This window comes from Dromiciops gliroides, chromosome 1, assembly GCF_019393635.1.
Source record: "Dromiciops gliroides isolate mDroGli1 chromosome 1, mDroGli1.pri, whole genome shotgun sequence".
Lineage (NCBI taxonomy): Eukaryota > Metazoa > Chordata > Mammalia > Microbiotheria > Microbiotheriidae > Dromiciops > Dromiciops gliroides.
The window spans coordinates 7,385,533-7,410,354 of NC_057861.1; the positions used below are offsets into that span (position 1 = coordinate 7,385,533).

Here is a 24,822-nt window from a genome sequence, read left to right on the forward strand (position 1 = left end):
CTGTGGGTGATTAAAGATTGTCCTTGAACAAACTTCATTGGACAGTGTCCCTCGCTCTCCCTTGGATGGAAGGTGGTCGATGATGATCCCTTGCTCAGGTTGGTTATTAAGAAATCAGGGCCTTCCAGATCTATTTTAATGTACTACGAATAAAAGTAAGTTACTCCTGCATCTTTTGATTTTTCTGGGTGTCTGTTCATTTTGCTCCCAGATCATCATCCTTTCTCAGCCATTTACATTCCTGATGACCCAGATCTCAGTAGGGCTTTACCTGTGCCCCTTCACTTTGTCCTTTGTGGAGTCCTTGGCCTTGGCCTAGGGGCATGTAAATTAGAACCTCAGAGCTGGCTAAGAACCAGGCGTTCCCTGGTCTAACCTTCTATGTTCCATAGGATTCTCTTCCACATCCTTCAAGTGATCACACAGCCTCCTGTGATTTAGGGCCTTAGACTTCACAGGTGCTTCACGTTGGGGGAGGTCGGTCAGTAACCATCATTAAGATTAAGCACATGTTGTATACCAGGCTCTGTGCTAAGTGCCAGGAACATGGAGAAAGGCCAAGCATGGCTTGTGCTCTCACAGAGCTTGGGGAGACAGCATGGCATAAGCCATGTATGAACAAGATACAGACAGGATAAGTGGGAGATAGTCAGCAGAGAGAAGGGGAAGTTGGGAAAGGCTTCTTGTAGAGGGTAGGGTTTTAGTTGGGACTTGATAGAAGCCATGTGCCAGAGATGAAGAACTTTGCAGGCACAGGGGACGAGCCTTGAAAATATCTGGGTGGACTTGGCTTACGTGAGCAACAAGACAGCTGATCCCCCATGACCTTTGTAACCTCTTCAGACTCCACCAAAGAGAAAGAGTGAATAAATAAATCCCTGAAAGGACGGACTAACCAAAGAGAGATGGGGATGGGGGGGGGTGAAGGAAGGAGTGGAACAGGAACATTCCTTGGGGCGCTCTCTCCCATCCCTTCCGAAGTCCATTTAGCTTGGAGAAGAGCCTAGAAGAGCTTCTGAGGGCTCTCTTAGGTATTGGGATGACTCTAGGATGAGACCCATCGTCGCTGGTCTGAAAGGATAGAGCGAGGAGAAAAGGGGCCAAGTTCCAGAGAGACATGGGAAACTTGGAGCTCTAAGAGTAGCCTAGCAAGCTGCCCTGGGCGGGCTTCCCCATACCCCAAATAACCCTTCCCCATACCCCAAATAACCCACCAGCATAGCTGGGACTGCCACTTGTCTGTGGGTGTCTGGGGACAAGTGCTTATAGGATTGACTTGAAGGAGGTCTTCCTCGTCCCCCGGTTGAGGTTTGGACTGCCCAGCCCCACATATGTGAGAGCACACTAATCAGCTTTGGACTTGGGTCTTCCGGTGTGTGGCGGGGCTCTTCAGACAAGTTTCTAGTTCACCTGGCCTATATCTTAGGAAGAGGGTCACATCTCTGGACAGTTGGAATGTTGGGGGCGGCGGGCAAGGTCAAAGGAGAATCCTTTTTCAGTCTGGCCAAGTGAGAAACTTCATTCTCCTCTATTTTTTTAGCTAGATGGGTTCAGGTACCTGAAAGTTCATCCAGAGAATTCATTCAAGTACCGGGGAGCTATGAAGGTGGCAGGGAAGGGGGAACCCCTCTGCTGCCATGGGCAGGCTTCAGCCTTGAGGCCTGGGGGGACTTGTACTGAGGGAGGAGAGCCCCTCTTAACCCCTCATCCCTGCTCTGGTCTCTTCCTCCTCAGTCACATCCTAAGTCAGTGGGCAGAGCGCAGGGCTGGGCCTCAGGCCCATCTGGCCTCATCCCCCCCACACCCCCCCAGTTGGCCGTATGACTGAGGGGAACCCTCAGCTTGCTTCTGCTTTGGTGCTGCTTGAATTTTTAGGGAATTTATCCTGGCTCTGTCCAACCCTTGCTCGTTGTGGGGCCAAACACCCCAAGTGTAATCCCTTTTCCACGATAGCCCTCCTAGAACATTCAGCTCTCTGTCCGTTTGCCCCCAGGGCTTTCTCCAGGCCCAGCATCCCAAGGCTGTCCTCCATCCCAGTGGCCTTGCTTTGGTCTCTTTCCAGCCTATGACTCTGGTGAGGCGCCCCCCCCCCCCCCCCCTGTCTTGGGGCCTGCTCTGCTGAGGGCAAGGGCCAGTGGCCCCATCCACCTCTACTGCATTAGCTTTTGCCTGCCCCATAGCACTCACTGACACATCAAGCCAGCAGCCCACTAGAATCCCCAGATCGTTTTCAGACACCAGCCTCACCTTGACTTGTGACGTTGAGTTTTGGGATCGATTGGGAACCCTTTTTACCTCTGTTACATTTCATCTTAGGACATTCAGTTCAGTGCTTTAGCCCTTGAGGCTCTGCTTCTTGTTATCTGCACATTGGGTGAACGTTCCACCCAGACCTTCATCCTGGTCACTGCTGTGCTGCCCAGTACAGCTCCCTAGGGACCAGGCCCACGAAGCAATTTACCTCAGCTCCCGAATCCGGCCACAAACCAGGTCTAGATTCTGTCATCATCTAGGCCACGCCTCTCCCTGTTTGCCGCAGGAATAGGCAAATCTAGGTAAGCCGTATGTCCAGTACCCCCATCTCCCAGTGTGTGCCGGGCCGGCCCTGATTCACCAGGACCTGTTGCCTTGAGGTCTCTAGAGAAATGAGGAGTTGGGGTGATTGCGGGAATATCACTATTCATGTCCCCTTGTGGGAGGTTAGGAGCTGGGGAGCCCAGCACTGCAAAAAGGGGGTTGGGGTTGGCAGAGCCAAACTAGCAGATCATTGGTTGGTTGGTCGATGGGGCTTGAGAGAGGCTCGGAGGAGGAGGAGCGAGGCAGGAGGCCAGCTGGAAGGGACAAGGAGTGACTGGCCTGGGAGAAGGATTGGGGGCAGGGTGGCCAGAAGAGGAAAGCATAGGGGGAGGGCTGGGGGTAGGGGAGGAACCCTTGGCGACAACCTCAGCATGGGGCCTGGCACAGAGAAGGGGGGCGTGTAGGAAACGATCCTTGCCCTCGTGGCGGCCAGGGCTTCCAAGCCCCTGCTGTGGGAGGAGTATGACGGTGGGAACACGCTAGTCACTGACAGAGGGTTCGGGCGGCTTCTCCATGTCATTAGGGTTTCCCTCTCAGCCTGCTGGGCACTCAGGTGAGGGGGCCACGAGGGGAGCTGATGGCATACTGTTTCTCTCCTTTCCTTGCAGGTAGGCCAGGCCAGGAGATAGGCGGAGGGAGCAAGATGGAACGGCGGTTCTCTGTTCCCTACAGGCAGGAATGGTCCAGGAGACCAGCATGCATTGGAGTGCTGCCTTCTCTCTGCTCCCTGCGGGCGGGCAGGGTCCCCTGCAAGTGGGAAGAAGCAGCCTAGGAGACTGACATCCTCCATGGGATGGAGAGGTGCCTCTCTGTGCCCCACCCCCCCGCCCCACCCCGCCGGCAGGAAATGGCCAGAAGGGCTGGCCTTGGAGATGAGCACAGGCTAGAGGGAGCTGCCCCCCAGGAGCCTGGCATAGGATGCAGGGCTGCCTTTCTCTCCCACACCCTGCCCCACATCAGGAACCCCATGGGGGATGGAGCGGCACCAGGAGATAGCAGGGGGCTGCTCCCTGCCAGTCAGGGAGTGGCCAGTATAAGATCTGCCTGTGATTTGTCCTCGATCCTGCAGTGTCAAAGACAAGTCCAAACGGGAGGTCGGCTGTGGAGATGGGGAAGATGAATGGAGAGTAGCCCCTTCCTCCCTCTCCCTAATTGTTTTTGTGATGGGAAGAGGTGGGGGGGGGGAGGCTGTGAGAGGGGGCATTTCTCAAGTGGACGTTGTGCCCCCAGTAAGGTTTCAGTGAAAGCAGAAGATGAACAGAAAGAAGCTTCACTGTGCAGGCAGGAATCTGCTCTCGGAGCTTGACGGGTCGTCCTCCTTCTCCATCCCAGCCTCCCCTGCCTCTGAACCTCCTCTTCTCTTCCATTCCTGGGTCCTCGTGCTTAGCAGAGTTCGCACTTGGCTGCAGGACCTCGTCCTTTCGCATCCTCCACTGTCCCCACGTTGCTTTACTCATTCCTGATAACCGGCCTTAACACCTCTTAGCACTCGACGGACGTTGCCTCATTGGAGCCTTAACTGTGCCGTGGTATGACGCGCAGCACCCCACAGCTCCAGTTGGAGAGCCGGTCCTGTAGCCTAATTGACCCGGGGGTTTTGAGCCCACACTCAGCACTGGTGACCGTGCCAGGGAGCCAGTGGGAGTCTGAGAGTCTCATTTGATGGTGGGGGCTCGGTTTTCTCGAGTCTGCAGGGGGTCGGCAGGTCGTGGGAGTAGCATCGAGTTCTCTCTGGTCTCTTTCTACCGTTTTCAAAAGAAAGTTCAGCGCCCACTATCCCTGGTGGGCCCCAGCCCCGTCTGTGTTGCTGGGGTCACTTCCCTCCGTGAGGTGGGGCACGGCTTTCTATCCAGGTCTTCTGATTTGAATGCCAGTTCCCTTTTCATTACGCCCTCCTCACTCCATGCCCGCGTGCGTGCACCTGTTTTCATATTAGATGATCAGGCCACAAGGGAATATAAACCAGGCTTCCTCTGACTCCTCAGGCACTCGTGGGTGACTGCCTATTTTCCCTGTGTTGTTTTTGGATAATAAAGTGAATCGTTTGTTTTCTGAACTAATGAAAATGGGCCGTGCTTGGTGCTGCCACGTCAGGGTGAGATGCCTCTCGCTGGTGTTTGGGGGTGGAGCTGAGTAGATTTGGGTCTCAGGGGTCTCAGGGAAGGCGTCCAGGCCCAGCTGACTCAGAGGTCTTCTTTCTCTAGGTGGTCCTTGGGAAGCAGACAAAGCAAGAGCTGAACCGGAGCCCCTCTGAGGATGAGCCACGTCCTGCAGGTAGGGATGGACTTCTCCCCTAAGGCTAGTCTCGTTTTCCTTATTGTGGTGGAGAGGGTTATTGCAGCTTTAGTTTTCTTAAAAAAAAAAAGATTAATAGCCTTTCTCTTTTATCCCTATACCTCTCCTTTAAAAAGCAGACACCTTTATTTTCTGTTCTGAATTGTCTCCCTTCCCTCCCTCCCCCATTGTGAAAGGAAGAGAAATAAAACCTGTTACAGCATAGATATGAAAAACATGTCTTCCTCCCCCCCCCCAAACAAAAGGGGGGGGGAGAAAGAAACAGAAGAAAATATGGTTCAGTCTGCACGCTGAGGTTGTCACTTCACTGTCTGCAGGTAGGTAGCATGTGTCCTCATGAGTCTTTTGGCATTGTGGTGGGAAGTCTTTACAACATTGCCGCTACTGAAGTGGTTCTTCATTCTGCATCGTTCATCCAAGTTTTCCCAGGATTCTCTGCAGCCCTCCCCGTCATCCTTTCTCTGTATAGCACCGTGCTATTCCATCCCATTCCTAAACCATCACTGGTCCAGCCACTCTGCGGTTGGTAGACGTGCTGCCCTCAGCTTCCAGCTCGCTCTCTCTGCCTCCTTCCTCACTTCTCATACTAACTCCTATGGGGCTGCTGTGGGGCAAGTGCTTTGTCCCCCGCAGGACGCTCTAGGAGTGACGCTGGTGCTCCCTCTCCGCCAGTAAAGATGGCAGCCTCTGGTGCTGAGCAGAAGGGGAGACGGCCTTGTGCTCACTTCCCTGGGCAGGTCATCGCATGATGCTCATCCCCAGGCCCCCGATGGCCGTGTTGGGACTAAAGCTCCATGCCCCCCTCGCCTGCTGGGAACCCTTCCTGGGGCATTGTGGGCCCTTAGTCAAGGTTGAGGGAGTGAATGGACCTGCTGCTTCTCTAGGAGACTTACAGTTCGTCCTGGACCCACTGGCATTCCCTCGCTGGGACCCTCTGGTCCCGTGTTTCCTGCTGGGGATGGATGTCTCCCTTCTGGGCAGCGCTGATCCCTGGCTGAAGCCACCTCAAGGAGGGCCCTTGTCTCCCTAGCTTGTGTGATGAAGGGGCAGGAGACGAGATGAGGAGCCAAGTTAAATGCCCATACAGACCTAGATCTGAGTCAGTCGGGGGCCTTGGAGGTGACACCTTGGGCTCCCAGGAGACCTGTCCCAGCTGATTCTTATGCCCCTGCATCCTCCTCCCACCCCTGCTCCCCAACACCCTGTCAGCCCCTCCTTTCCCTGAGCTTTCATTTGTGTGATAGAGCCGGTTTTCCTAGGGTCTCTTTGAAATGTAGTAAGCTGGAAGCTTTTACCCGAAGTGTCAGCTGGGGAGGGAAGGCCAACTGAGCTCCCCAAGAAGGGACCTGAATAATTTGTGGGTTGGGGGACTGCCAAGCGCTTTTCAGTCACTCCCCACTCATGGGAACGCTGGCAAAAAGTCCCACAGCATAGGTCAGAACTGGGATGTGGGAACAGTGTTATGTGCAGCTCTTCACCCCCCGGCAGGTCACAGTCACATGCTCCAGTTGGGCCTCTACTGTTGTCTAAATGGTTGACCTAGGGTGAGACACCCCCTCCAGTGCTTTCAGCCCTTCAGGTACCTGGGCTCAGCACCTGAAGTGGAGAGCCAGCAGGAATTCTCAGTGGTGAGATGGTCATCTAGTAAAGGGGAAATGCCTTTGGAGCCAGCCTGGCACCCCCAGCCATCACCCTCTCAGACCCCAGTGCCCTCCTACTCTGGTTCTCTGGCTGGCTACAGCCCTGTCCTTGAATACCTCACTCTGGTACCTCGCTTCCTACCTGTTCTGAGATCCAGAATGACCTCTGGTATATTACTACCATCCCCACTTGATATTGTTGAAGTGTTGTTGAATTGGAGTGACCTCCTGGTGGTCTCAGCCAGTGACAGAGCAAGGGGGGGGCTCCAAGGTCTCTCCTTTCTCCCCCTCCTACCCAGACACCCAGGTAGCCCCTGCAGGACCAGTAACAGCAGCAGCTCTGAAGGAGGAGGGTGTTAGCCCACAGCTGTCTTTCATTGGTAGAACCCTGTGCCCTGATGCCGATGGTTTGTTTCCCTCTTGGTCTGGATTTCACAGAGACTCTGCTGCTCCTTCCCAGAGGTGGCAGGAGAGGGTGGGAGGGGACGGGAGGGGAAGCCGGCCACGTGTGAAGGAGGCTGCCCTCTGAGGGGGCCCTGGAGGCCAGGCGCCCGCCTAGGCCTTCACTGCTGCTCCGTGCCCTTGGCTTTAGTCACTGCTCTGTGCTTCTCAGCCTCCTGATGGAGAGGCTCCCTTAGGACTTTTTATCTTATTTCTTAAATAATTTTGATCAGCTCTGGGTCCCAGGAGTCTGAACTCATCCAGCCCTGCTCTCCTTTTCCAGAGAAGCCAAGTGAGTGCAGGTCACACAGAGACTAAGTGGTAGAACTGAGAGGCAGCCCAAGCCCTTGTTCTTTCCCATCATGGCCCCAGATTTAAAGTGTCTGTTCACAAGGGTTCAAGGATATAAATAAAGCCCAGTGGAACTGGGGGAACTGGGGGAGGGACAGTGGCGTCAGGGAGAGCCCCTGGTGAGGCTCTAAAAGGCGAGGATGTGGGACAAAAGGGTGGCCTCTTCCTGCAGAAGAGCAGCCCGAGAGGGAGACGCTTGTCGATGTGATCTTGTGGGGGAGACTTTCGCCAGGTGCTTATTTCTGTACAAACCCCGTGTTCATGTTTAGCTCATGCAGAGCCCTGTTTTGATGCTGAATAAAGCCATGGTGCCACACCCACTCTCCGCCTGGTTTTGTCTTTTCTCTGTTTTCCTCTAGACTTGTATTGCCCTCCACCCCTGGTAAATAAGGGATTCTCTTTGGGGTCATATGTGGTCTTTATGTAGAGGCTAGTTTCCAAATTCATCATGTCTTTAATATCTCAAAATTGACATTTCTTTTGGATGGTTTGAAAGCTGACCAATAGCAATGATCCAAAGGTTTCCATGGGGTGAGTGATTAATCAATATTTGTGTTCATTTGGGGACTCCAAAGAACCACGTTCAGATGCTGTCTATAAGCAATGGACTCTGGGATTGGGAAAAATCCTAGTAAGATCCCTTATCCCCTGCCTGGGTGAGCCCCTGAGTACCCTGGAAGGACAGAGGCTTCCCTAAGAAATGGACTGTTGTTTGATCATGTTGCTTAAAAAATAGAGGTCTTACTAAATGGAGAGTGAAGGAGGATGTGTGTGAGACAGACAGAGACAGAGAGAGGTAGACACACGGGGGAGGGGGAAGAGTCTTATGATCCTCTAGCTGATGACCTCCAGGGATCCTGTGCAGATTACAGTCCTTACATGCCTTCTTACCCTGCTGCAGTCCTGTCCACATTGGAAGGCCTTTCATTGACCCCTGGGGACCATACCTGTTGGGATTTGCTTCATGCCATTTACCTTACACAAGTCATCACCATTGGTGGTGTGCCATGGCTTTCTTTTGTCCCTTGGGTTCCTTGTGGATGGACATCCTGCCCCAGAGAGCCTGGTGTCCTAAGCCCGACCACATGGCATCTCCAGGATGTAGAATTGTCAGCTTGCTTCCTGCAGCAGTGAGCCATCTGGGATCATTGGAAGTGCCGAACATTTTTCAAAAATTTGAATTCTCTCTTTTATTATAAACCTAACAATTAGCAGAAATACACATACACACACGTTCGCGCGCATGCTCACAAGTGATTACTCTTTGAAAAACCACGAGCTTGTTTTTCTTTTAAAATATGTACACATTTAATATTGTGATAATGAAGTTGCCCCTTCAGTCCCTTTGGGAACTTTTCTGTGGACTTCTTAAGGCTTTACTGATGCTCTGTTCTCATCTCTAACACATCCCACTGATTCACACTCCTCCTTCCCCTAAGAAGGACCCCTCTCTTACAACAAAGAAGCAGCTTCAAGCAAAGGCATTCAGTTCACTGACTCCATTCAGCAGGATGTTTCTCGTTCTGTTCCTCAAGACCTTTCTGCTCGGTGGGCAGGTGGCCGGCTTTGTTACTAAGGGACCCAGACCAGGCTGCTGTGGGCCCTGCTCATCCAGGATGGGCCATGGCCCATGGCCACCATGGGCCGAGCACTTAGATCTCGTCTTCTGTGCCGTGTTCCTTCTCCTCCTCTACTTTGTCCATATATATGTGACCGTGGCTCAGCCAGCCTTTTGGGGTACAAAAGGAGAGCCACCGTTGGGAGTCTTTCTAAAGCTTTGAATCAAGACTGAGAGGGTGGGTGCCTTTGTAAAAGGCCTTTTCCCTCACCAGTCCCCAGAGGCAAGGAGCAAGGTGAGTGAACTGAGGCGCTCTGAGAGCTGGCCTGGTTTTCCCAAGAGGCCTCCTGCCTTCTTCCTGCAGATGCCTTTGGGTGTGGGGGTCCTACCCTGTGGTGTCACGCCCAGAGCTTTTCTTCTGGATAGAAAAAGCATTTCACAGAATAGCTGCTAAGCCTCTGACAGGTTCCACTTAACTCCACAGGTTTTCATGAAGTGCCTGCACTGGGCAGAGGATTGGCTGGGGGCAGGGCCTGGACCCCGGGATTCACCTTGCTCTCATCACTAGGGCAGGTCAGCCCTTCCTCTGCAATTGAGTGATGCAGCCAAAAAGATTAACCATTTTTTAAAGTCACAGATAATTTTAAAATCATAATCCAAAAAAAAGGTCAGTTAACCACTGGTCCTCAATGGGTTGGCCAAGGTATGACAGTAACCCCTGAGGGACCACCAGAAGTGAGCTCACGCTCTCTCTTTTCACAGTGGGGGGCGGTGGGAGACAACAGAAAACTGTTTGAGAGAAACTGCATTAAACCCTTTGTGCTTCTTTAAACCTGTGCACTTTCTTCCAAGTTCTGAGTGTGAACAACATCTATCTCTGAAGCCAGATAACAAGCCCGGGTCTCGGGTACTGAGGCTCCAAACAGTAAATCCCAGTCTAAACACAAGTAATGGCACGGGCTAGTCAGCAAGCATTTATCAAGCACCAGGGATACAAAGAAAGGCCAACCCAGCCCCGGCTCTCGGGCTCTCTGGGAGCTCTCATCTAATGGGAGAGACAATCTGCAAACAACTTGGAATGTGCAAGGTAGACAGAGGGTCTGTTTATTCTGGTTTGGACAGTGGTGTGTGGATGCTTGCTGAAGGGGCAGAGATAGATAGTTCCAGGTTGCAACTTGATGGAGAGCTGATCTGGCAAAGGGCAAGCAGTGATGGCTGGCACTTTGGGCAAATAAGTATGTATATAGTCTTCTTATTTTGATTTTTAATGTTTCATCAGTGCTTTTTGTTTTTACATCTCACTCCTGATAGACCACTAAGAAAGGCTTCTCTTGTGTCTGTGGTCACTCTTAAAATTTGAATGTAACCTTTCTTTCTCAATCTCCCTAACTTTCACATTTCCAGGCTGAGAATTGTTATGATTTTTTAGTTTGTGCTTTAAGTAAATCACTAATCCTTAGCTCTCCCCCATCCATCTCATTTGGGGCAGCTAGGGGACTCATTGAATGGAGAGCTGAATTTGGAATCAGATAGACCCAAGTTCAGATTCAGCCTCCCACAATTGCTAGCTCTGTGACCCTGGCAAGTTATTTAACCTCTGTTTGCCTCATTTTCCTCATCTGTAAAATGGGTTTTTTGAGGATCCAGTGAGATGGTAATTGTAAAGTGTTTCGTGTGGTGTCTGGCCCCAAAGAAGCATTATGTAAATGCTAACTGTTATTACCATCATTTTAGCTGCCCTTCTCTGGAGCTTATCTGTTCCCCTGTCTGAAAGGGCTCCATATTTGGCTGGACTGGTTGTGACTGTCTTCAGCATAGCTGAGCCTCTAGTTTAGTCCACGTTTGACCTTTGTCCATGTACAGAAATGCCTCTTTCTTCCTACCTTTTGTTTTCCAGGCCCTAAGGTGTTTTCCTATCCATCACAAACATGATGGCTTAATCTTGGAAAAACCAATCATCTTTACTATAGAGCCCAGTGCCTGGCGGGCTCCGCCTTAGCCATTCTAGTGTGTTAAACAGAAGGTGATTTTCTGCCTTTCTTTCCCCAATCCCATAATCCTGCCCTGGATTATAAATTACAGCCAGCTAGCCAGGTCGATATCAGAGTCACTATTGTGTAGTTCTCAGGTGCTTCCCCTAGTACCATTCTTCCAGATGGGAGGCATGAAATTTATCCCCGATAGGATATTCCCATAATTCACATTCCTTTAAGGAGTGTGATGTTCAGGCCTGGGCAAGAGCCTCAGTGGAGGCTGATCAGGAGGTTGGAGCGCCTTAGGTCTGTGTCTCGAGCATCAGCTAAAAATATCCTAAGAGATAACTTGGAGTATTTGAAGGACTTGAAGGGCAGGACTAGGAGCAATGGGAGCAAGTGGGAGAGGCAGAGTTAGGCTTGATGACCATGGGGGGCTACCTGCAGATGTCATGGTTGGCCTCAGTGGTGGGCTTCAAGCCGAGGCCAGGCAGCCACTTACCAAGTGCACCGTACCAGGCCTGGCTTTTTGGGTAGGTTGGGATTGGGGTCTTTGAGTTAAACGAGATGGCCACTAAGCTCCCTTCTAACTATCACCTTCCATGGTGTGGAATCCAACAGGTTTTCTTCCTCAGAGCTTGGTAAGAAAGGTTCGAATGGCATTGTCCTCATCTTACAGAAGAAGAAACAGACTCCCAGAGGTGAAGGAACTTGGCCAAAGTCCTAGAGCCTGTGAGTCAGGGGCAGCACTCAAGGCTCTAGACCCAACACCGCACCACATGTCAGCACTCTGAGGAGTGGGAATGTATTTGTGACCCTTGACTTCATTTAGCACCCCTGGAAGGAGCCCGCCTGCTCCTGGCGGTGAAGCTCAGCATCCTTTCCAAGCAAGGCTCTCCAGGGCCTGTTTGCCACGCCCTCTTTTTCCTGCTGGAGAAGGAAATGGCAAAGCATTCCAGAATCTTGGCCACCAAAACACCAGGTGTGGTCATGAAGAGGCAGATGGCTCAAAGGCAGCTTTTCTCTACAGGGGTCAGTCTTGTTTCTTAGCGAGCTGAGGACTTTGGTTGACATTTCCTCTTCTCTTTGCCTGGTCCAGATCCCGGACGCGCAGCAGGGCCATAGGTTTTTCCTGGGGTTTCAGTGAAGTAGGTTAGAAGAAGTAGAAGAAGTAGGTTTTCTGCAGATTTTTACTTCAGATTGACTTTTCACATTTCTCCCCGAGTTTGTTTGCATTCCATCTGCAGACAGAAATGGAAGTACTTTTAAGTTAGTCAGGAAGCATGGAGAAGAGCTTACTCTGTGGCAAGGCACTAAGCTAAGTGCATGATTCCTGCCTGCAGGAAGCTCCCATTCATATGGGACGGACTGTGTGTCAATAGCGATATTTAAGAGAGAGAGCAAACACACAAAACAGGACACAGGCTTCCTGGCTCTGGGTCAGAAGGAGGGAGGGTTGTGGCAGCCACGATCTTCCAGGCAGAAGCAGGCCTGCATGGATGGGAGGGGGTCTTGATTTCAGCTTTCAGTGTTTTTTACATTCCATTGACCATCATATACATTGTGACTTTTTATTGTTCATTTTGCCTCTTTTGTTCTTCACCAATTGTTCCTCTGTATTCAATACAGTCGTTGTTTCTTCTGGTGCAATACTATTGCATTGCATGCATTTGCTGCATTTTGCAGTAATTCCTCAGCCAGGGGCACCCCCTTGGTAGTTTTTTACTCCTATGGAGCATGCTGCTATGGATGTTTTGGGAAATACAGAACCTTTCCCTCTAGCTAAGGAAGATATCTTTGGGGGGTTTGCCCAGCGGCATGATCAGAATTGTCAGAGTCTTGTTTCCCTTTTCTAAAAATGAGTAACCAAATGATAACTTGGTTTTCCCTCTCCCTGGGTGGTGGTGGTGGTTGTTTTTTCAGGTTTAAACATTTATGTTTTGTTGCTGTTTCTTGTCTTATGTTATCTACATTTCCTCGTGTAGTCCTCACTCATCTCTCTCCTGGAAAACCAGCTCTTAGGACCAAGAAAAAGAGAAAAACGTCATTCAGTGAGACAAACCCCTTTGTTCCTGCTCTTAGGCCTCCTCCCTCCCCTAAGAAGGGAGGGAGATACCCACTTCTCCATAGGAAGCTGAGTTTCAGTGTGTTTCAGTCCTCCTCTCTAGGAGACTTCCTTTGGGGTCCTCAGAAGCAAGTCCAGAAGGACTCCACCCTGACCTCAAGGAGTCATTGGCTTCAGGCCAGTCACCTGGTGTATTTGAGTGGGAGCTCCCTGGGGGCAAGAACAGTTGAATTTTGGTCCTTGTATCTTTGCACTTGACCAAATACCATGAAAGGGTTGAATTCTGTTGGACCAGGGAATGGCTGAGAAGCCTCTGAGCTTCAGTTTCTTCTTGTTCAAGTCAGAGGCTTAAGTCAAGATTCTCCCCAGTTCTGTGATTCACGTCTTAAGCCCCTCAGTGTTGTCATGTGACCAGGCTTTCCCATTGCCTTTGAAAGACTCATAACTAATGTGACTTTTTCTACCACAGGTTCCAAAGCTCAGTGTAGCTTTTCTGCCATGGCATGTCCTATTGATAATATTGCTATTAAGTTCTCCTAGAATCTCCAGTGGCTTTTTTCTACTAGCCCTGTCTCTTACCAGCTCCGTGGTCCTGATCAGACCACCTACCTGCAGAGCCTCAGTTCCTTTACCTAGAAACTAGGGTTAATAACGAGGAGATCAAGTGAAATCTATAAAGGGCCGACATCATCATCATCCATGTCCCATCAGGTCTCAGATGCCGATTAAATCCAAATCCATGTCTGTGTCTTTGTCCGCCAGCCCATCCACTGTCCTGTCCGTGGATGAGCTCACAGGGTTGGTTGGACCAAAGCAGTTCGTCATTTGCATAGGCTATGGCTCACCTGCCACCTCCCACACCTGTAAATTGTTTTGAGATGTGTTCAGGTGTCTTAATTAAAATCTTCATCCCCATAAGTACTTTAGGGAGGTCTCGCTTCATTAGCATGGTAAATCCTTCCCCCATTGTAGACTCTGCTCCCATAAGAAGATGGCTATCTGCAGTTGCCATGGCCACAGATATTAGTCCACCGTTGAGCAGCCTTCTGATCTTGCACATGGTCCCTGTCAGCATGCTAGAGTGGGAAAAGCACTAAATCCTGGCTTTGTGGGTTACTCTTTGAATGATCTTGGGCAAATCCCTTCTCTGGGCCTTAGTTTCCTCCTCATCTGTCAAATGAAGCCAGACGTCCTCCAAGTCTCCCGCCATCTCCAAGTCCTGTTGTGGTCCTGTCATTGGTCCAGTGACCTTGTACTCCACTGGCAGATTGGCACAGCCCTGGAGAACCCACGGTCACTTCCGTGTCACATTGAGGCATGTGGGCTTCCTTTATTAGACCTCTGAATGTGCCCCAGGATTCTTAAGGATCTCCGATTTCATTGGTGTAGAAGCCCCTTCCTCCAGCACAGATCTCAGCCACCTCTACAATCTAGGAGCCACTTTATTTTTTTTTAGTTGCCATGATCCAAAGATTCATCATGACGTGGCTGAACTTGGGGTGACCCCGTAGGATGGAGATAAGAGTCAGAGGCTAGTCCAGACTGGAATCTTCACTGGAATTCATTCTCCCTCCTCATTTGTATAATTGATAATGCTTGCATAGCATTCAGGCCATCAACTGGCATGGCTTACGAGTATATTGTTACCACCTCAAATACCAATGATAGCATTTCTCCTCACTTGGAGGGTTTTATTTATACAAACCAGGAAATGACTGGGCTTGTGTAGAGCAGAAATTCATTCCATAAGCATTTTTTCAGTGTCTTCTGTGTGGCAGGCCCTGTACTATCTGCTGGAGATACAAAGGCAGGACAAAATGATCCTTGCCCTTGGAAAGCTTACATCACAGTGGGAGAAATATCCACATAGTTTATTTCCCTTGTGATCAAATTAAAATCTAAAGAGATGGAAAGAGCCGAAGACTTACTGAAAAGCAGCTGAGGTTTTATAGTCTTTGAAATGAAACTAATACCCTTATCAATCTTTCTACTGAATGCAGTGGCTTTGGATAAGCTCATGCAGAGGCAAGGCAACTGTCCTGTCTTTTGGTGATGGCTTATGTGTGAAGCACCTTGATAGGTCCAAAGAGGCCTTTGAAGAGTTGCCATTCTCATTGTATCCAGTTATTTCTCACCTCTTTTAACTGATTTTCTCATAGCCTGGTTCCCTGCTCTCAGTGGGTAGACTGGAGCTTGGCAGTGTATTCCCTAAAACATGGTGCCCAAAACTGAACTCAACACTCCAGCTGTGGTCAGATTCTGGAAATGTCTAGTGGGCCTGCTACCCGCTTTGGGACTAATGTGATCTAATCTGGGGAAACCCCACCTTACCTCAGGCAGGCCCTTCATGGATTTTCTTTTTCAGGGAGGCCGAACTTACCAACCCTTGTAATAATGAGGAATCCGAGTTATAGAGATTCTGCCCGTCACTTTCCCTAGATGAGTGACTAACATACTATTTGCAGAAAGAACCCCCTGCCCAGATCACTTCCAGTCCCAACTGTGGCCCCGTGGCTCAGCACCAGTGGCCACCTCCACATAGTCCTATCAAGAGGAACAGAATTGTAGAGCATAGATTTGGAATTGGAAAGGACCACAAAGGTCATCTATTCCGACTCTGTCACTTTACAGAGGAGGAAACTCAGGCCCAGAAAGGTCGAGTGATTTGCCCAATTTGATTCAGTAACAAGCATTTAGTAAGTGCCTTTTGTGTTTCAGGCACTGAGGATACAAAAATCGAAATGAAACTGTTTTTGCCCTTGAGATACATACATTCAACTGGGTGGATACAACATGAGCACAGATATATTCGAAACCATTTCAAGGTGAATAACCTGCAAAGGAGACAGACTTCATGTAGGAGACAGTACCTCCTTTAAAGTTAGATTTTAAAAGAACAGGCAGAGGTGAGGAAGGACCACATCCGAGCTATGAGAGACCCCTTATTCCAAGGCACAGAGGCTAGAGATGGAATGTCAAATACAGGGAAAAACTAGCAGGCTAGTTTTTTAACATGAAAGACTGGAAAGGTCACACAGGTATCAAGTGGCAGAGTTGGGATTTGAACCCAGGTCTCCTGCACTCTTCTCCTGCCCCACAATAAGGTTCTGTTAATAAATTTAAAGCAAAAGGATTGGGGCATTTTTATTAATGGCGTGTCATACTGATTTGGGTTCATTTCTCTTGTGCAGAAGAAAACCAAGGAAACACACAGGTTACAACAGAAACTCTGCCTAAACCTACTGAAGAAGGACAAGGTATGAAGGTCAATGGGACTAAGATGATTAGTAATGCAGAACCCAGGAATGACAAAGTGAGTAAAAGTCTCCCACCTGGGTGCATCGACTGCCCAGATGTAGACAAAATCACGACCAGTGGTGAGGTTTCAGAAACCAACACCCTGGTGTCCCTAGAGCCTTTAACCTCTGTGGAGCCTGGATTGACAAAAGCGCCTTTGACAGAAAAAGAATGTGAAATGTCCAGTGCTTGTCCTCTTCGGCCACCACCACCAGAGGACGGTGCCAGCCTCCCACCATACAGTGGAGAGGTACTGTCCAAATTGAGCCTTGACCATGAAGCCATTGACAATCACCAACACAACTGTGGCTGGGACATTGAAAGCCCTTCTAAGACCAGCATTCTCCAGGTGAAGAGTGAAGAAGGGGTTCTTCCTTTGGAAGCAGACCCCCAAAGGTCATATTTCCCATTGAGTTTACCCTGTGAAGGGCCTGGAAGAATCTCCCTTAAAAAATGTGGCTCAGGAGATCACCTGCAGAAGATGAAAACACCCCTCTGGACTGGAGAGGTCCCAAGGGAAGAAGGCTCAGCTTCTAGACTAGAAGAGGAGGAAGGAGTTCAGAGTGTCAGGAGCACAAGTAGAGAAGAACTTCCTGTGGATGCCGAGTCAGGAGGAGAAGAGAGCAGCACACCTCCTTTGGGACATGCCCTGCGTGACTGCTGCAGACACAGCCCCAGTCGGGGGGCTCTGAGAAGTGTCCAGCAAGAGAACTCTGTTTCTCCTTCAGAAAGAGATCCTATGAAAGGCCCTCCAGAAATTCAAGAAAATTTCAAAGAACACAAAAGCAAGAGGGTAACTTGCCCTCATGATACACACCAAGATGAAGACTCCATAGAAGAAAATGACTCCTCAGTGGGGCAGACTGAGCCAAGTGTCGTCAGCAAGAACGTTGACAGTCAGAATCCTGGTTCTTTGGTCAGCAGCACTGAGAAAAAAGACCCCGCCGCTTGTTCTGTGCCAGACCAACCACCCAAGCCTGTAAATCAAGTCTCAGGGGTCAGTAGTGATCCTCCTCAGCTGCAGACAGACCAGCCTGAGACAAAAGAAACTATAGGAATCTTAAGTACGCATGTTATTCCATTTGTAGATGGCCAGAGCATTGCTTCTCATGGGCGGAATGAACTTGAGTCCAGTGAAGACAACGGGAAGCTTTTATGTGTCTTATCTGCAAAGAGATCCTTTGATGTTTGTGAGGACGAGGAAGCAACAGCCCCCCAGGAGGTGTCTCTGGGTGGTGATGCAGAAGACCTCAGTAAGGGAATAAGTGAGGCATGCTCTGTGTTGGAAGATGGAGACAAGGTCATTGTCAATCAGCAGACCCTTCTGACCCGAATGAGCAATGTGAAGGATGCCTTCTGCCCAGGTGCCACCACCTGCGCTGCCTCTTCCCAGAATCATAACGTCTGTGCTAAAGCAGTAAACCTCAAAAGGGTGCCAAACAACATAGTTAGAGGGAAGCCGGCAGCAGTGTCAAGCCTTGAGAAAGACGTGGCTGAGCGTGAAAGTGCTCAATCTTGGGGCTGTCACAGCTGCCACCATAGAGCTGAGAACGCCTCAGAAGGGGATGTGACCTATAAGTCCACTGCAGTCTCCCCAGAAGCAAAGAATCAGTTGGTATCAACCTCTGAAGAGACACGGGTGCCCAGTGATCTCTGTCCAGGAGCAGAAGGTTACCTGCTAGGAAGCATCCTCAGTGGGAGACATTCCTCAGGGGAAAACAAACTTCCTCCAGAAGAAACTGAAGGTCATTTTAAGGAAGGCGAGATCGGGAATGAAGTGGCTTCATGTTCAGTACTCAGCAGAGCCTTAAACAAAAGCACACTTGCCTTGAACCATGTTAAGCCTGGAAATTTCACAGCAAGATCAGCTGAAAAGGGAGGCTTAGAGGAAAATAAACCAGGAACATACAGTAAGGAGAGTTCATTACCTTGTGAATCCCATCCCTCTGAACATACGGCTTTAGAAAGCAGGCTCTTCTCAAACATTTCTAGTCCTAAAGAACTGAAGGACCTGTGTCTTAACACAGAGCACTCAGGTGTTAGGGTTACAAACCAGGCCAGTGGGACACATCAAGGCCTTAATTGCCAGAGTGACCTTAACAGTCCAGTTGAATGCGGGAGTGAAAGTGAGTCATCCTCGAGCAAACATTGCAGCATGGAGAATGAAGATGTGGCAAAACCTAACAAAGGGTCAAGCTTTGGTCACCAAGAAGCCTTGAGCAATGTCCAGCCATCTTGTGGTCTTCCAAAGAAAACTATTTTTAAAGGCTCCCTTGGTAATGAAGAATCTGATGTGTGCAGAGCAGACCCAGCTCATCCTAGTAATAACCTTGGAGAAAATGTCTTGGAAATGAAAGAATCTGATTCAACTGATAGTGACAGAAGGCTTCAGCCAGATGGGCCTTTGAGGAATGACCAGCCTCAGAGAGAAGTCCATGTTCCATTGGAAGGACTGACTGGCCAGGACTCTATTTTACCATGTGCTTCCGATTCCTTTAACGTGAGATCTCTGAAAACCGTGTCATCTTGTAAAGGGACACCATCTGGTAAACAGAGAGATGGCAACCTTTGTAATGCAGTGAGCTGGGAGAGTAAGAAGCTATGCCAAGCCCTGGGAGATGGGGAGGTGCACGTGCCAGTGGGTTCCTCAGCCCCTGGAGTGGGATGTGTTACCCGTCATGAGCCAGATATGAAGTTGTCAGGTTCCATCAGTGTGTTGCTAGAGAGTATTCATCCTGGGAAAGTTGTTGAAGGAATGGTTCCAGGGGAGACACAAGGGACAACTGGGGGGCTAAGACCACAAATGAATTCTGTGTTTGATGAAGATTCCTTAGAAGTTTATTCCAAAGGGCCTCTGTTAAGATCTGCTGAGACAACGCCTTTGTCTAGCTCTTCCCAAGAAAATTTAGCCCCTGGTTCTGATGGTCCCTTGGGTGAAAAAGCTGAAACAAAACAACTTCCTGAGCCAGTAGGTGTCAAAGTGCTCCCCACATTGAAGAGCAAGGTGAAGAAGAGACCACCTGGAAGAACAGGAACATTCCAGCCAAAGCTGGTCTCCAGGGTGACACCTTCATCTTTTGAACTGAATCCAGAAAATGAAAGGGCCAGAAGAGAGACTGAAGAACAGCAAGGAACAGGAAATGATTTAGAAGTCAGAGAGGAAGCTGCAGGGGAAACTTGGAGAAAGGCTAGTGGTGATAAGAGTCCAGATGCTTATAGGCCTTGTTTTAAACGAAAGAGGATGTGTGGGGATACTGAAGCGCAGAAAGCCCAAATTGTCCGGGGCTGCGAGGATCTTAAAGGCGGGCGAGAGAGCACGCAGCTAAAGGAAAGAGGAACCTTTTCCCAGCAGGAAGCATCACGGAATGCCAGGCCTTTTATCGGGCCAACAGTGGGCTCATCATCACAAGATTTGGCAAGTCCAAGCCGCCTTAAGGGGTGTGAACAGAAGCAGAGGTCTTCAAAGGATATGACAGGAGCAAAGGGGACCAGGGAGGAGCCTCTTCCTCCATCTCTAAAGAGGGATCATTCAGGGGCAGGGAGACAAGCTCTTCATTTATGTCCCAACAGCGAGTCGTCTTTAGGACATGATCTCCCTGTTTCCACCACGAAACCCCAAGGTAGCAGTGGTACTAGATGTGAAAACAACGATATCTTTGCAATGAGCCCATATCAAAGAAAATCCCTCCCACCCTTAAAGAAAGGGCTCAACATCACTTATGAGCCCATCAAGACTGGAAGAAAGATGAATGATGTCCAAAGGTGGAGCCTGCTAAAGAATGTGGTGGGAACCATCTCCATCAAAGAACACAGAGTCCTCGGCCAGTCTTCCGCTGCCCTGCCGTCCTCTGCTGCAGTAGCCAAGCACACGCTCAAGTCAAAAGCCACAAGACGCCTTCTGCTGAAGAGCGCGAGACTTCAGGAACCTACCAAAGAGTCAGCCTTGCTAAACAAGTTGTCTGTTCTGGCCGGGAAACTGCTGGCTGTGTCCACAGCCGCCCAAGAGTTAGGATCTCAGCCTTGCTCAGCCCAACTTCTTCCGCTGGCTGAGACCTACAGACGGCTCAGGTTGAAAAAGCTCCAGGATGAATCTCCCGACAATATGATGCAGCTAAACCTGTGCACAGGTGATTATGGGTGCAACAAGACACTTGACAGGCAGACGGCACTTTATCCCCTTGAAGCCCTCAGAGTTGGCTTCTTAGACTTGATGAACAGAATGCCATCCTTGCAATTCAATACCCAAATCTTCCCAATATCCTTTCACATAAGCCTGGACTCAGAGCTCACCCCTGATTCCCCAAGGATTTTTTCTGAGCACTGCTCCCCTCCTGAGAGTGCCCCAGGAGGAGGGGGTCCCGTGCACCCGCACCCACCTCAGTCTCCAAAGTGGACCTTTTCCTTCCTTGTGTCCCAGGGTTCTGCAGGGACAGCCACATTCAGGGAAGAGGCTGGGCTCAGTTGTGAGCTGCTCTCGCCCGGGCAAGCTCCTGGAAGCAATGCTCTCGTGAAGGTCAGAGCCGGTTGCTCTGTCCTTGGCCTTCCCACTGTTTTAGCACTTTCTTCCCCTGGATGTTATAGGATCTGGACGAGAAGAAGGAGCTTATCCAGTCATTTGCCTACCATCCAGAGGCTCTTCATGACTCAGTTTACACAGGGCTTCAAAGGGTTAAGGCTTCCAGCATCTCTGTCCAACAGTCTCTTCCCTTCTCTGCCCCACTCAGTGGGCAGGGCACTGTCCATATGGAGCCAGCATGGTCCTTCTGCCTGCCCCTTCGAAATCACTGCTCTCCATCCCAAACACAGCAAGTGGCCGCCAACTCTGGGCATCAGGAACAGGTAAAGTCCAAGTCTGTCAGCTTTTTTTTGCAAATGTTCAGTGTATAATCCCTGCCATTGGGCAAAGGAGATGGGGACGGAGTTGGAGTGGGAAGCCCAGGACTCTTTGCAGGCCCTTTCCTTCTGCCTTCCTCTTCCGATAGCCTGGCCAGCTCTGCAGAGACAGGTCAATAAGGTGTCTTGTCCAGACTCCTTCTATTGTCTCGTGAAGGCTCTTTCTTTTTTTGATTTCATTTTCCTGGATTCTCTTCACTCTCCAAACTCCCATTTCTTTCTTTCTTTCTCTTTTCCATATTTTTTCCCTCTTCCTGCCCAAACTCAACACGAATATATACCCCATATAATAGTCTCAAAGAGAGGTGATGCTCATAATACTGATGTGACATCTGGTGACCATTTTCATCTGAAGCCCATCAGAAAAGATGAAATGATACAATAATACTAACACTAACGCACTTCAAGTTTGCCCCATGCTTCATGTATGTGATCTCTACAGTAGCACCTTTCTCCAGAGTTCTCAGGACGTTCATCATGCAAGCATGATGGAATTTCGCTTGGGAACCTTTTAAAGCTGGAAGAGAGGTTTGGAGGATGCATTGTATGGTATCTGAGCTGTGCCAGGCGTGGAAATGAGTCTTTGTGCTGTGCCTTCAGAGGACAGCGCTCTCCTCGAGCCCAGAATTGGGGAATAGCCTCAGATGGGTGGTTTGCTTGTTATTGCTGAAAACTAAGCGAAGGGGAAATTGGATGGTGCCTTCAGCTCTCACTAATGACGGCTCTGGCTTTCCACCTTAGGAGTCACAGAGAAACAGTACATGGCAAAGCACAGACGCGACAGAACGTCTTCCTCTATGTCCACCCTTAGCTGGTGGACAGGACGTAAGCTCATTAAGGGCAGAGACTACTTATTTGTCATCTTTGTATTTCCAGTGCCCTGCAAATAGTAACTGGCACTCAATTTAATGTTTGCTAGTTCATTGAAATGCAATAAGCAGACATTTTCTCACTTAGGAAACATGTGCTTAAAGGGATGAATTTTCAAAACATACCACCCCAACCCTTTCAAAGTTCTAAGAAACCAGGGCTAAATGAATGTCCCTTATGTTGTAAAGAAAGATCCTTCAGGGTTTTTCTTGGGCTTCCAGAATGTTTCTCTGGGCCTGGCAGTATTCAGGGCTTACCAGCAAAACAGAATTTTAAAAATGAAAACAAAAGGCCAGAAGCAGCTCCCAAGAACCTCAGGGTCTCAATCCTTAAAGAGCCTGAGAACGGGCAACTGCTGATTTAAGAAATGCCAGCTGAGATCGTTAGGTTAAGCCCTTGGGGACTGTGCCCCATGTGCCCTGGTGCAGTTAGTGACGGATCCCTTGGCAACAAATGGAGTTGAGAAGTGACCGTGCCCCTGACCTCTCTCTGAGCTGCTCTGTCACGCACACAGTGTGAGCTGTTAAGTTTGTTAGACTCTGGAAATGTCTCAGGGTTGAGTTTGGGTCAACATTTAATCATTTCACCATGTGATGAATGGACTGAACCACTGACTCGGCTCCTTTTTCTTCCATATGATTTTCTCTCCCCGCCGGGCATACTCATTCATATTTGTCATCTCTGAGTGTCTCTTTCTCATCTGTCATCTTTCCCCCCTCTCCCTCTCCCTTTCCCTCTCTCTCCCTCCCTCCCTCCCTCTCTCTCTCTCTCTCCCCCTCCCTCTCCCTCTCCCCCTCCCTCTCCCTCCCTCCCTCTCTCCCTCCCTCTCTCCCTCCCTCCCTCTCTCTCTCTCTCTCTCTCTCTCTCTCTCTCTCTCTCTCTCTCTCTCTCTCTCTCTCTCTCTCGTCTCTCGATTCCTCTGCTTCTGTCTCTGATTCTTAGAGTTATGATGTACAGGCCTTTGGGGGCTTTTTTCACAGGGATGGACAGAGGGAGAAAGAGTCTGTTCTGCCACAATGACACCTGTGAGGACCAGGAAGCTTCTTAGTTTCAAATCCTTACCAGTCGTTAAGGCTTCCCATCCTGCCATGTGCTTCTTCAGAAGGTCCTTCAAAGTTCTTTGCCAGGGCTGAGAGGTCATTTCCCAACCTTTAGTCAGGAGCTGCTGTTTCCATCTGTGGACTTCCCAGGGCTTTTCTTCTGCCTAAGGAATAGACATTATTAATTATTATTAATAATTAATTAATTATTATTAATAGAATTCAATGATGGGATGCCTCCCTAAGCAAGTGGGGTGAATCCTGATGATCTCGATTTTTTTTAACCCAGCGCTCTGGGTAGCGTTAGGCAGCCGAAGCTTCCAGTAATCGTAACAGATATGTGCCTCATGTTGTTTCATTCTCCAAAACCTCCTGTAAGCCGTCCCATCCCCTTGTGAGTTAGGACAGGCAGATCCGGTCACCATTTGAAAGATGTGGTCAGGGTTAAAAGTGAGAAACATGGAGGCGAACTGTCTTCCCCAAGACAACCCGACACAACTGCTGTCTTTAGGTCAGTCCCATTGACTGATGCAAATCAGGATCGCCACATGAGTGATGGGACTGACTGACACTAAGTGGTCTTAAAATGTGGACAGAGACTTTCATGCCTTTTTTTTGTTAGTGCTGGTGTTTTTTTCATAGGATTAGAGACATGATTTAGAATAGCCAGGAGACTTACGGATGTAGTCTGAATTTCTCATTTTAAGGACCAGGCTGAGAGGAGATGTAGCCAGCCTCAAGCTCCCCAGGGTGGACAGGCTTGGGTTCTGAGAGTACATGGCCAGTCATCTTCACATACTGTTGGCTGTGTGAATAACCACAGCAGCAGTTAAAAGGAGGGACTTTGGTTTATAGAGTGCTTAACCTCTTAACCCTTCAGTACCTCTTGCTGTTGGGAAGAATTTGTTCTGAGGTCTCTACTAAAGTGCTTCAGCAATGAAGACAGTATTCTGGAGATCATCAAACTTGGTATTTTCTCCAGGAAGGATAGAGGATTCACTCTCCTGGGACAGCACCAGCCCTCCCAAAGTATAGAGCAGAGTGTTTATGGTGTTGATAAATATAGCTACTTAAAGGTAACAGCCCTGTTGGCAGCTGCTGTCCCACTGATCCCTGCTCCGGGACCACCCGTCAGGCAGATGAGAGATTGTCCTTGCAAATAGCAGCACTGGATGCCCATGAGTTGAGCAGTCGCTGTGTACGCACAACATCTTTGGATACATTTTCTTTGCTTGAGTCACCTTTGGATAAGATGTGCTCTGTCAGAAACAGTGAATGGTGACCCCCTTCCCCAGCCCCTCACACTCACACTCATCTCACTCCCTTCCCTTTTCTCTCATCCTTTAAGCTCAATCAGGGGCCCATGACCAGCCTGCCCAAGTTACTGAGGACACACAGCACATGGATACTCTCATGGTTGGGGGGTTTTATGGTGGGTTTCTTTTTTGTTTTCTTTGCTTCTTAAGATGCCATGGACCTTTTTTCTTCTTAGAAATTCCAAATTGGGGTCGGTTTTTAAAACCACCCTAGTGGTTGCATTTTTTTGCCCCATTGTTGTATGTCCTTAACCTGGTTGCTTTTATGCTTTTTTTCCCTCACGCCAGCCATGCCATCTTACCACATGTGCCTCTGTTGGGCATGGAAACCACCACTGATAGGACCAGAGACAGTCCAGTTAGGTAAGCCACATGCCCTCGGTTCTACACCACCCACTGTGGGGGGGACTCTTGGGCCCCTATGGGCACTGAATCACCCAGAGGGAAAGAGGCAAATCAAGGGTGGATTTGGATAATTGCAAAGAAGCCTTCATAAGCAGAATGAG

The 24,822-nt window shown here is 49.5% G+C and overlaps 1 protein-coding gene across 3 annotated transcripts in view; it reads left to right on the forward strand.

The window, feature by feature from the left end:
* Positions 1 to 24,822, forward strand: part of PRR14L (proline rich 14 like) — a 64,665-nt gene that overhangs the window by 26,963 nt on the left and 12,880 nt on the right. Inside the window, exons 2-5 of one of the 3 annotated variants that reach the window (XM_043980535.1) lie at positions 3,186 to 3,378; positions 4,782 to 4,851; positions 16,092 to 21,036; positions 24,605 to 24,679. In XM_043980535.1, coding sequence (XP_043836470.1) covers positions 16,160 to 21,036; positions 24,605 to 24,679 — 4,952 coding nt within the window. In that variant the 5' untranslated portion in view covers positions 3,186 to 3,378; positions 4,782 to 4,851; positions 16,092 to 16,159. Of the gene's footprint in view, positions 1 to 3,185; positions 3,379 to 3,412; positions 4,673 to 4,781; positions 4,852 to 16,091; positions 21,037 to 24,604; positions 24,680 to 24,822 lie in introns of those variants that run through there. The other 2 variants (XM_043980528.1, XM_043980522.1) reach the window with 2 other exon arrangements.